Source organism: Equus quagga, chromosome 11, assembly GCF_021613505.1.
Source record: "Equus quagga isolate Etosha38 chromosome 11, UCLA_HA_Equagga_1.0, whole genome shotgun sequence".
In the NCBI taxonomy this organism is placed as follows: Eukaryota; Metazoa; Chordata; class Mammalia; order Perissodactyla; family Equidae; genus Equus; species Equus quagga.
This window is the reverse complement of record NC_060277.1, coordinates 98,377,977-98,390,554: the sequence shown is the minus strand read 5'-3', so window position 1 is coordinate 98,390,554 and position 12,578 is coordinate 98,377,977. Positions and strand designations below refer to the sequence as shown.

The 12,578-nt window shown below is 42.0% G+C and overlaps 1 protein-coding gene across 11 annotated transcripts in view; it reads left to right on the top strand.

The window, feature by feature from the left end:
- Positions 1-98: 98 nt before the first annotated feature.
- Positions 99-12,578, top strand: part of GOSR2 (golgi SNAP receptor complex member 2) — a 20,100-nt gene continuing 7,620 nt past the window's right edge. For all 11 annotated transcript variants that reach the window (XR_006890644.1, XR_006890643.1, XR_006890645.1 and 8 more), the window contains exons 1-4: positions 99-199; positions 8,222-8,286; positions 9,777-9,885; positions 10,731-10,863. Coding sequence is in view for 7 of the 11 variants with exons in the window: in XM_046675939.1 (XP_046531895.1) it covers positions 171-199; positions 8,222-8,286; positions 9,777-9,885; positions 10,731-10,863 (336 nt within the window). In the remaining 4 variants the exon portion in view is untranslated. The remainder of the gene's footprint in view (positions 200-8,221; positions 8,287-9,776; positions 9,886-10,730; positions 10,864-12,578) is intronic.

The window sequence follows — 12,578 nt, the reverse complement described above, 5'->3', positions numbered from 1 at the left end:
TTTCCCGTTCCCTTTAGCCTGTCTCGCCCCCACTGTTAGTCGGGCGCACGTGGGGGCAGCCCCGGCCGGCTTGGGAGTGAGGGTCCTACGACCGGAAGCCGGAAGCCGGAAGGGGGGCTGTGAGGACGTGTTCTGAGGGAGCCCAAGCCGGACCCGGCGGGGCCGGCGACATGGAGCCGCTGTACCAGCAAACGCACAAGTGAGGGCCGCGTCGGGGCACGGGCAGGGGGAAGCCAGGCTGGGCAAGGCCGGACCCCTGGGCTGGGGCTTCGGGCGTCGGCCAATGCGGAGGCCGAGTCCTTCCGTCCGGGCACTGCCAGGGACAGCTCGGAAGTGCTCCGTCTCTGGCGGGATGCCCAAGTCAGCGGTGGACCGAGGGTCCGGCGTGGTGCCCCGGGGACATTGGGCCGGATGGCGCCTAGCATCTTCGAGGCCTTGACTACCTGCTGAGTAGAGTAGAGGAAGGGAAAGTCGCACCTACCGGTTGTAATACTTTGTCCAGCACCTGCCAACTCAGTGCTCTGGGTTGATAGAACTGGTGGGCAGTCAGGGCCCCTGCACGGAGGTGTTTACTGTTTAGTTGGAGAATCAAGGCACGTACGAAAAAAGATCTAACGTGTGGCAGCATGAGATGGAGAGTAAATGAGCGGTATAAACAGGATCTCCTTAGGCAATTTAGAAGGATCCATCCCTGAGCTAAGGTTGTCAGAAAAAGTTTCACTATAGCTCAGAGCTCCTACGTGATGTCAGTCCCTACTCTTGACTGACTCTAATCTTGTCGCTGCTACACTGTGATGTTTTTTCTTTTATTCTGATTTGGTTTATTCTAAAAACCTATTTTTATGGTACAAGGAAACCGCTATACAAGTAGCGTTCGGTATTCATATTTAGTTACAGGTTACGTTTAAGGAAATCGAATTTTGGGTCAGCTTCTCATAAGTTAAATTCCTTAGTTGTGTCCGTTATTCATATTGTCCTGCATTTTTGGAACTTGCTGAGATGTGTAATTCAGTATGGTAATCGAGTCATACCTATCTAATTTTTTTGACAAAAAGTTTGTATGACTTGTTTTTTGTATGATTTTATTTTTTATGTTACATAAACCCTACGTAACATAAAATTTGCCATTTAAAAGTTAACCATTTAATTTTTCATTTTTAAAGTTACCATTGTCATTTAATTTACCATTTAAAAATTTAGCAATTTCTAAGTGTACAATTCAGTGACATTCACAGTGTTGTGTAACCATCACCACTACCCATTTCCAGAACTTTTTCATCATCCCAAACAGAAACTCATGTACCCATTAAGCAGTACCTCCCTATTCCTCCCTCCCCCAGCCCCTGGTAACCTCTGTTCTACTTTCTGTCTCTGAATTTGCATATTCCAGGTATCTCATATAAGTGAAATAATACAATATTTGTCCTTTTGCGTCTGGCTTATTCCACTTAGCATAATGTTTCCAAGGTTCATCTATGTTGTAGCATGCGTCAGAATATCATCCCTTTTTATGGCTGACTAATACTCCTGTCTGTGTGTGGTGGGGTGTACACACACCCTCATGCGTGCGCGCACACACACACCACATTTTGTTGTCCATTCATCTGTTGATGGACACTTGGGTTGTTTCCGTCTTTTGGCTATTGTGAATAATACTGCTGTGAACATTGGTGTACAGATATCTAGTGTCTGTTTGCAGTTTCTTGGAGTGTATACCTATACCTATCATGTTGTAACAACTTTCAAATTTATGCTGTCGTTTTGTTGTGATGAAAACACTTAAAATCATGTCCCCAGCGCCTGGAAATGAAATAAAATTGGGGCTCCCCCCTCCCTAATGAATTCACAACAAGGGAAATACTTAGGAGCATTAGGAATAAGAGGAGGATGATCCTCTTACTGTTTCATTTTCTAACTTTATGGGTTTCTTTCTTTCTGCTTTAGTGATGAAATGTATGGTTTGGATGGATGAAAATACAGAACCTGTTTTGTAATGGTATTAGAGTAGCAGAATTTGCTCCTACTCTGGGGAGCCCTATTCACATAAAAATTATAGGGACTTAAAAAACTAGACCTGTGAGTCAGTTGGAAAAGGAATGAAACAGAAAATCATGCTCATGTTACTAAGAAAGGGCAGATCTTTTACAGTAGCAAGGCACAGTGGGCTGAGTAGTGCCTTGAAGTTAATCTGTGATGTGCAGTCTCACCTGCTTAGTTAATTTGGTTAAACAGTGTTGCTGAGGAGGCCATGACCCAGTTTATTATCAAGAATAATTTTGTTCAGAGAGTCTCAGACTACCTGTTATCAGCGTAGCAGGTAGTTGGTCACAGAGTAATCTGAGTAGCTCAATCCTGTGTAAACTTAGGGAGAGTTGGGATACTGAAATACTAAATGGTGTCCCAAACAAGATTTGTGGCCGAGTGTGGATGAACTGCTTACCTCCACAGGCCTCCAACAACTGACCCTTGGGCTCTGTGGACCCTCAGACTCTAGCAGGGCTTGTCAACTTCTCTTGTCGAAGGCCAGATAGTAAATATTTTAGGCCTTGCAGGCCATACAGTCTCTGTGGCAGCTGCTCAAACTGTGCTGTTACAGCAGCAAAGCAGCCATGAGACAATATGTAAACAAACAGATGTGACTGTATTCCAAGAAAACTTTCCGGACAAAAACAGACCGTGGGCCAGATTTGGCCTACCACTGTTTGGCCCTCTTCTAGGCAGTCACTCGTTCATTCAGTGAATATTTATTGAGCGCCTACTATAGGTTGGGCACCATTCCCAGTGTAGACAGTACAACCGTGCCCACCAGGAGTTTACCTTCTTTCACGCTGCAATATGTTCTCATCTACCTTTCCCCTTAAGTGCTACGCCAGGACTGCGACTTCTGGTTCTAGACCTCTTTGCCTTGTTTTCCTCAGTTATAAAAGGATAGTTTTGAGCTGGTTAAACTGTAAAGCTCCTTTCAGCTCCATAATACTGGCAATTGAATGTCTTTAAAAGGAAGCATATGGAGTCCTCTGAGCATCAGCAATTAACTTTTGCAATTGCAGAAATTAATGACTGTGGCTCAATTGACACAACAATAACAGAACATACTAATTTTACTGGAACTTTGAATCCACTTTGTGGTTATCTCTTGCCATGTCCCCGAAACTACATTGGAATTAGATCAACATTTAAAATTATGTATCCTGAAAACTCCTGCACTGCCTGAACAATGAGTGAAAAAAGGTGAATATTACAATAAACATTTTACACTTAAATAATGCTGCATTAGGATGAACTTTAGTAGAGGAGCTAATAGCCAGGCTTCTATTTTTGAGATCCCGGTGGTTGTGAAGGTGCCCGTATTTGTCCCCTGTGTAGTCCAGGAGCCTTCAGTGCCCTGGACCTTATTATCCCTAGAGATTCTGATTCAGTAGGTTTGGAGCACAAGAAGCTCTATTTTTATTTCTTAATTTTTTTATTGCGGTTATGATTACAACATTTTGAAATTTCAGGTGTATATTGTTATTTGTCAGTCACCATATAGGTGCTCCCCTTCACCCTTTGTGCCCACCCTCCATCCACCTTCCCCCTAATAACCACTAATCTGTTCTCTTTGTCCATGTGTTTGTGTATCGTCCACATATGAGTGAAATCATACGGTGTTTGTCTTTCTCTGTCTGGGTTATTTTGCTTAACATAATACCCTCAAGGTCCATCCATGTTGTTGCAAATGGGACAGGATTTTGTCATTTTTTATGGCTGAGTAGTATTCCACTGTATGTATATACCATATCAAGAAGCTCTATTATGAACAAGCTCTCCAGGTGATTTTGATGAACAGCTGGGTTTAAAAACTATTCCCTTATCTCAAAACTAGTTTTTCCTTTTTTTGATTTTGCTTTCTGATGAGAGGCTGAATATAGTAGAGGCAAGTGAGTGGGGTGAAAGTGATCAGATGGTTCCCACTACTTTTAAGTTAAGTAAAAACAAACTTTTGTGTGATGCTGTATGGGTTACACAGCAATTTTATTTTGCATTTGGATCTGTGATCTTTTAAATAGTTGTGATTATTAGTACCCTCTTTAACAGTTGAGGAGACTGAGGCACCAGGGAGTTACATGACTTGTTCCATGTCCCTCAGCTATTACGTAGTGGAACTAGCACTTCAGCCCAGATCTTTTAACTGCAAAACCCTGTTTCCTGCTCATGGTGGTCAGAGGCAGCATGAATGCAAAGTAGGCGTATATCATGGGGGGCAGGGATAGTTCTGTGGACTTTTAAAAAGCAATTACATTTTAAAATTCTTCCCAGATCTTCTACAGAACTTTTTAAAAAAATCAGCAGCATGGGGCCGGCCCCATGGCTGTGGTTAAGTTTGCATGCTCTGCTTCGGCGGCCCAGGGTTTTGCTGGTTCGAATCCTGGGCACGGACATGGCACCACTCATCAAGTCATGCTGAGGTGGCGTCCCACATGCCACAACTAGAAGGATCCACAACTAAAAATACACAACTGTGTACTGGGGGGCTTTGGGAGAAAAAGGAAAAATAAAATCTTTAAAAAGAAAAATCAGCAACGGTGACCCTTGCTTACTTGCTGCTAGGTCTCTGCTTAGTTATGTAATCACTCAAACCTCCCATGGGCCCCAAGCGAGACAGGGCTAGGACTTCTGATTTCTAGTGTACACGCTCCCAAGTCATGCTTGTGTATCACCTCTTCCTTATTGGCTTCGAGTGTGTTGTCTGAATTCCCAGTTCAGTTTAAAATAGATTTACCACTTGGCATATAGTAGTTCCCACCATGCTATTCATACTTGCTTTGTTGTTTTGCATTTATTTCCTGTCAGGCGTGAAATATAGAGATTGGAATCACTTTATTGGTGATTTCTTTTCTAGTGCATTCAAAGCAAATAGAGATTGGGTGGGAACAGTCAGTAGTGTTTCCCTGCAACTTAAAGTTTATTCGTTTTGGCTTAGAAAATAGTAAAAGCCAGCTGAAGAGTGTTTATAGGGTTTTGTGGGTGTTGGCATCATCTCTCCCTCTGCCCTCATAGAATTTAAGAATTGAAAGAAGCTGGCAAGGTCTTCCATTCCAACTCACTTTGGTCAGGAAGACCCTTCATAAAACCCAAGACAGTTCATGTATCCTGTGTTTAAACATGCAGGAGCTCTTTGTTTATTTATTTTTTTTCCTTTTCTTGAAGAGATAGTTCATAATTGTTCTTGGGTTTTTTCTTGTGTTGAGCTGAAATCTGTCATCTTGAAATTTGTGCCTTTTGGTTCTGGGTCTCCCTTAAGGCTCAGCAACAGAGAACAAGGCCATTCCTCTTTCTACATGTCAACCCTAGATATTTGAAGAGCACCAGCCGCCCCATTTTAGTTTAGTTTTTTCTTGTCTTTTCTTAGAGGCTTATTTTCACTAGCTCTTTTGACCATTCCTCTTCATGACTTGATTTCTTATCTCTTCCCCAGTTGTCGTGTTCATCATCCATTGGGAAACCTTTAATTGATTTTTTTCTTAATCTTAAGTCACAATGCTTTTCATCCCTTACAAATTTCATCTTACTATTTTAGCCTAAATGAAAAATGTTAATATATGTTTTGTGGTACAATGTCTTAACCACTTATTATAGCACAGAATCGTGCAAATTTCATAAGTTGGTTTTTTTTTTAAACGTTGGACAAAGTGTAGAGTCAAAGGCAGTCCTATAGTGGGAAGCTGGAAATCTTTTCTAGCATCCCTTGGGTACCGTTGTTTAGCCTGCAATGAATCCCCCATCCTTAAAGGTTAAAATATTTGTCAACCTAATGGGAGAAATGTGATATTTCGTTATTCTTAATTTGAATTTTCCTGATTGCTAGTAAAGTAGAGTGTCTCTTCATATATTTATTGACCTTTTAGATTTCCTTTTCTGTCAGTTGCCCTTTGCCCATTTTAAAAAATTGCTTTGTTTGACTTTTCCTATTGACTTGTAACAGTTCTTTGTATATTCTGGACATTAGTCCTTTGTTATTTGCCACAGATATCTTCCAGTCTCTGCCTGTCTTTTTATTTTCTTTGTGGTGCCTTTGGTGTAAAAAAAAGTTTTTGTTTTAATGTAGTCAAATTTATCAGTCTTTTGTAGTTTGTGGGGTTTGGGAAGTAGTTGGTTTTTTTTGTCTTAAGAAGTCCTTCTTTAATCTGAAGTTGTAACATGCACTCCTATATTTTCTTCAGAAAGTTTTAAAGCCTTGCTTTTCACATTTAAGCTTTAAACCATCTTGAGTTTATTTTTGTGTATTACGTGAGGTATCTTTTTTCCATATGGATAACAAACTGAGCCATCAGCATGTATAGTAATCCATTCTTTTCCCACTGATGTATGGCACCAAGTCACCAAATATGTAGGACTGTTTTTGGCCTCTCTTCTTTCCTCTTGGGTTAGGGTTAGGGTTAGGGTAAGGGTTTCTGTCTGTCCCTGCACTACTACCCTATTGTTTTAATTATTATGGCTTTGTAATAAATCTTAATAGCAGGTAGGACAAGTCGTTCCTCTCATGCTTATTCAGAGTGGTCTTGGCTATTCTTTGCTCCCCTTTTTAAAATTACTTTCCTGTTTCCATCGATAATGCCATTAATTTTCAGATTTGCTGTGTTAAGCTACTATTGAAAATTTACCACACTCCCTACATTCAGCCCTTCAATGAAGTCCTAATTCTCCTTTCCATCAGCATTGCCGTCCAGTCCTCTATCGCTGTTTCCATGGTTACCTCAAGCTGCATTCCTACATCTGCCTCCATATGTCCAGGTGCTTCCATTCTCAAATATTCAGATTTACCTTACTGAAGTAGCAGTCTGGTCTCAGACTCTAGTAGTGATTTCTAGTTGCCTCTCAGGGCTGCATATCTTGCCCAGGAGCATTCTGAGAGTCATTAGAGAGCTGGCCAGCTTCTGATGCCGGGGTCATATTTAGGGGCTGCAGGGAAGCCCTGGAAAAGACTGGAGCCACGTTGAAACCCAGTTTGAGCTCCTGGCTTACATTGGTAAATTTGGGGTCACGGTTTGTGGTGCTTATGGTAGAGGGTGGTTGCTGACCTTTCCCTCAAGGATTGGAGATGATATAAGAGCTCTGCAGGCCCCTTTCATGTGGCTCTAATGTGGAGAGACCAGAAGCCCCAGAAGGTGGTTGTTGGGGTAGCATAAGCAATATTCCAAGGCCTGACCACAGAGGACCACTAGGAAGGGCCCTCAGGGTGACCTTGGCTAAGCCCTGGGGAGCCTCCGGACAGTGCTCTGGGGCCCGATGTCTGGGACCATGCAGAGGTCCAGGGGACAGTGTTGCATTTCCAGATGAGATGGCAATCACCTCATCTTGCCAGGGAAGGATGTTTACCAAACAAGAGATCCCTATCTTTCAGGGCCTTCCTCTGATGGTTTCCTCCAACTAATGGCCTCTTCTGCCTCTCCCCTCTGACCCCCACTCTCTCTCAGGCAGGCCAACCTGCTTGGAATCCATATGACATGCCTTGCATGCCTTTTTGCATATCATTTTCTTCATATCTTCTCATACCAAATCGTGTCTCCATTCTTCACGATGATGTCCAGAACTCCCTCCGCCCACGTGACTTGCCCCAGCTTACTCTTATTTACTTGCCTTTGCTTGGCACCACTATGCATGGCTCCTCAGCTTGCTTTCTGTTTACACTTCTATGTGTTAGTGTTCTCTTCAATCTTCTTAGGACTTTGGTGTCTATCTGGCCTGTCATTCCTAATTACATTGTTTCTCAAGGACAAGGATTATATCTCTTTTGCCCTTTGGCTCTCCCTAGCACAGACCAGTGCTCAGCACATTGGGTCAAAGAACAGAGAGTGGGATTGGCTGGGTCCAGATCGAGGTTTATCACTTGCTCTGTGACCTTGAACAGTTACATAACCTTTCTGGGCTTCAGTTTTCTTATTTATAAAATGAGGATGATAATAGTACTTTCCTCACAAGGTTATTGACTTTGCAGAATTTCTCGGATGTGGTAAGCACTCAATAAATGCTGCCTATCAGCATTGTTATTAATATTAATTTTAAACTATTAGAAACCATGCCAAAACATGTGGCCTAAAGTGCCACATACAAATTTTACAGTTCAGTGATGCTGTCAATTTAAATCAGTTACATGTTAGCATCAGAAAAATTGTCTTTCCTGACTGAAGCATTGTTGATTACTCCTGTCTCACTCATTTCCTCCCTCTTCCTTTGATAGGCGGGTCCACGAGATCCAGTCTCACATGGGACGCCTGGAGACAGCAGACAAGCAGTCTCTGCACTGTGAGTAATTAACTATGGAGACCAGAGTCCTTTCTCTGATGACACGGTGCTAATGGGCTGGGTTTCCTGACTGCATTTCTGCCCTGGGGGCTTAATGATTCAGCGTGGAATGAGTTTCGTTCTGAGGGTGGACAGAAGCCCCGATGGCAAAGTCACTGATTTCCCTGAGTGTGCCCTTTGGAGTCCCACAAGCCTTATCCCCCATTACCCCTCCACTCAACCTGACATGGCCCTATGGGAATGGAAGTTCTTTCTTCCATCTGTCTTAATCTAATTACCTAGTCCTTAAAGGAATGTACTCCATAAAAATTCAGAGATGTTTAACTGGAATTGGTCATTTCTTCTGAGCTGAGAACTGTGACTTTTTAGGAGGATTATTCAGAAATGAATAGCAATAGTAATTAGTTTAGTTCCCACACCATGGTTTCTTTTGAGAAGAGTGCTGCTTTTTGTTTTTTACTTTCTTTTCTATTACATGAAAAGGTGCTTTTCCTGAGTCGGCCAGACAGACACTACTGGTTACCCCTGCACTGCAGGAGCTGTCTTCTCACCACACTACTTGGCCCTCCCCATGCCTGTTTCTCCTATTGTCTCATGTCTTCTTCCTGCAGCTTCAAAAGCATCTCTTGGTTCTGTACCCCACCTTGTTCTAATCTAAACTGTATCTGTTAGCTGTAGGCTAAGCTAGGAAGGTGACATTGCTCTTTTTACTGTCATTTTTTTGTTGGGCAAGAATCAAACTGGATGCATTTTTTTGTGCACAGTTTAGTTTTTCTCCATCGACTGTTTGCCTTCCCAACAATCTCATTGTTACATGATAAGAAATGGAAAAGAGGTCATTTTGACTGTTTATCAAAAGGGATAAGGAAAATGACTGTATTTATCATATCTTTACCTCTGTGGATTCTTTCCTGGACCTTTCCTATTGATATGTGGTCTATTTTGGAGCCTCCAGCCTCAGCCTCCCCATTCTTATAGAAAGCCTTCAGGGAGCTCTTCTCAGCATTTCACATACTAATCTTCTCCTTGTGCTTTTTTTTAAAACCTCATTACTGTAGGGAATTCAATTGGCAGTCTTTTTACCAGATATTTATAACCCATATCTGAGAATAATCTCAAAGGAAAAGAGACCTCATTCTGTATCAGAAAATACTGGTTTTTCTTAAAATATTTATTTGGACAACTTTAAATGTGCATTTTATTTTCTTAAGGCGGGAAATTTATTTCTACAGATTTATCTTCAGCTTTTTAAAAAATTTACATTGTTATGGTATTAACAGCTATATATATATTTGAAATAACATTTACAAAGTCACTTAGTATAACTTGAAATCTTTTCTATTATTCAGTATTGTATGTATTTTTCTCCTTTTTGAAATATGTTTTTTTGAGTTTATTGGATATGGGAAAAAAACACGTTTGATTTATCATTCTAATTTAAGTTCACTATCTCTTTTCCAGCAATTATTCTTTTTTTCTCTTTTGTGCAGTGGTAGAAAACGAAATCCAAGCAAGCATAGACCAGATATTCAGCCATCTAGAACGTCTGGAGATTTTGTCCAGCAAGGAGCCCCCTAACAAAAGACAGAACGCCAAACTGTGAGTGCTCAGACACCCCAGGCTTGTTGAGGCAGCCCTTTCCTCCAGGGGAGGCTGTGGAATGTTCTGAAAATCCATTTATACATTGAAAAACTGAGGCTATGCAAAGATGAAGTCCCCATAAAGGGCACAATTCTATTTGAGTCATACTCCCTCAGAGTAGAAAGCCTGTGAGGCTGGTAGCTCAGGAGCCTGGTGTCTTCTTACCTCACTGCTGTCACTTTGAAATTTTTGCCTCCAGTACTTTTTGTCTGACCTGACCCATGGCCACTTGAGACTCATTCTGCCAGGGAGTTTTACTCTGCCCTTTGGTTCACACTACATGCTTAGGTTAAAATGAAATCTTGCTCTTAATCACTTCAGTCAGTCTATTTATAATGAAATACTGATCTAATGTTTGATATTCCCTCATGAAATTAATATGAAACCAGTCTCACCACCTCCCCCCCAGTCCCTGCTCCCAAAAGTTTTATGAAACTTCATTGATGCTTTACTCCAAAGATGCCCTTGGGCTTCTTCCAGGGGAGCGATATAATACATAGAAGGTCAGGAAGAGGTCATTGAACCTGCTTCCTGTCACCTGTTCCCTGTCACGCATCCAGAATCAGAGGCCAGCAGATATTTAAGTAAAGCTGCTGGAATCTTATGTGCTACAACCCTACTTTAACCGCAAGCTACTTCTTTACTTTCAACATCATTGGTCAAGATAAGATTATTTGGGGGGGATGGCTTGGAGTGGTATAGGGAGAAGCAAGGAAACATCTTTCCTGAATAAAAAGCTCAGCTACCTCAAGTTGTGCTGCCCTGGGTTCCTGGAATTTAATCTCTCTCTCTATCAATTCCAGTCGTGTTGACCAGTTAAAGTATGATGTCCAGCACCTGCAGACTGCTCTCAGAAACTTCCAGCATCAGCGATACACAAGGGAGCAGCAAGAGAGACAGCGAGAGGAGCTTCTGTCTCGCACCTTCACCACTAACGTAAGCCAGGCGCCAGGCGGGGGTCTGCAGGTACTTGATGGCTCGTTGGAGCTGGGGCTCAGGTCTTTGAGCATCATTCTTTTAGGGGGCGTCTGGAGGAGACAACTGGAAAGGCAGTGGGCTTCGTGCATTGCCACCGAGGTTAGCCCTAGACAGGGGATCTCTTTTTCTAACACAAAATCCTGAAGAGGAAGCAGTTAAATTGAGGGACTGGGCAGAGGTGAAAATTACCTGGTTTGACTGGTCCGATGTAGCAAGTTGGAAGTTCACATGGTGGAAACGTTTTTCTGATCAGATGGAGACAGATGATTAGAAGTTAGACCATTTGTAGTAAGGGCAGCATTTCACAGCTGCCTTCAGGCAGTTGCCGTTGTGCTGTGTATGTGTGTGGTTCCAGTGTCAGATGCATTAAAATGGTTTTGTCTCTAGTCTGAGCAGCAATTTGGGGGAATTTGTTAGCACATACTTCGTTTTAGATGGATGGCTTGGCTTGAGCCTGTTTGAAAAGGGCCTATTGGTTTGCTTATTTGATTTCTTAGAACACTTTTGTCCCTGCCCTTTAGTCTCAGTAGAATAATTTCCTGGACATGGCTATAGAACATGTTGGCCTTTTTTGTGTCCTGCATAATATATTCCACCAAATGAGGTAGGTTTTAGGGGGGTTTGGGGTTTTGTTTTTTTTTGTTTTGGGTTTTGTTTTTTTTTTTTTACAGAAAGGTTCATTTTCTAAAGAGGTCTTGGCTTTCTAAGCCTGCCATCAGAATTCAAGTCAGTTCCCACTTTGCAGATGTTTAACTCTTACTGTGTCCACACTTGTAGTAAATTTCCCTGAGTGTTTCAGAATGTGCCTACGCAGTTTTTGTTTCTCTAGAGTAAGCAGTCAAGTGACAATGATTAACAATTCAAAAGTGTAATGGAGACGTGTTGGTGGTATAGTTGTAAGCATAGCTGCCTTTCAAAAGTGTAATGAACTATACAACACACTAAAAGATACTGCGTAAGCTTTTGATAGTTATGGCATTGGGTATTTGGGCTTTTTTAGGCTGGGGATGATTGCTTAGAGTTATTTTGTTTCTTAACAGCCTGGTGTGATGCCGTACGTACAGTGGGCCCGTAATAAAAATTGACTTGCCCAGTGAACTTCTTCCTGATCATTCTGCAGTCTGGAGCTATAATACATTTATCTGAGAAATAATGACCTATCACCTATACCCTTTCAGATGGGAGGGTTAAGATTTGTATATAAAAGGCATTCGATAAATGTTAAATAAATGAAAAGAAGTCTCTAATTGATTAATTCAAACACTGAAGTCTTTTGACCCACTGAGCATTGCCCATATGCAGAACACTATTTAAGGTAGTAAAGCATGGGAAAAAATTAAAAGGCATGACTCCGACCTGTGAGAAGCTCCCCTGTTAGCAGGAGGGATTGAAAATGTGCACATGAAAAGTGATTCTGGGGGCCGGCCCCATAGCCTAGGGTTAAAGTTCCCCATGCTCCACTTTGGCAGCCTGGGTTCACAGGTTCAGATCCCAGGCATAGACCCACACCACTTGCCAGCCATGCTGTGGTGGCAACCCACATACAAAATAGAGGAAGATTGGCACAGGTGTTAGCTCAGGGCTAGTCTTCCTCAGCAAAAAAAAGAAAAAAAAAAAGATTGGCAGCAGAAGTTAGCTCAGGGTGAATCTTCCTCAGCAAAAAAAAAAAAAAA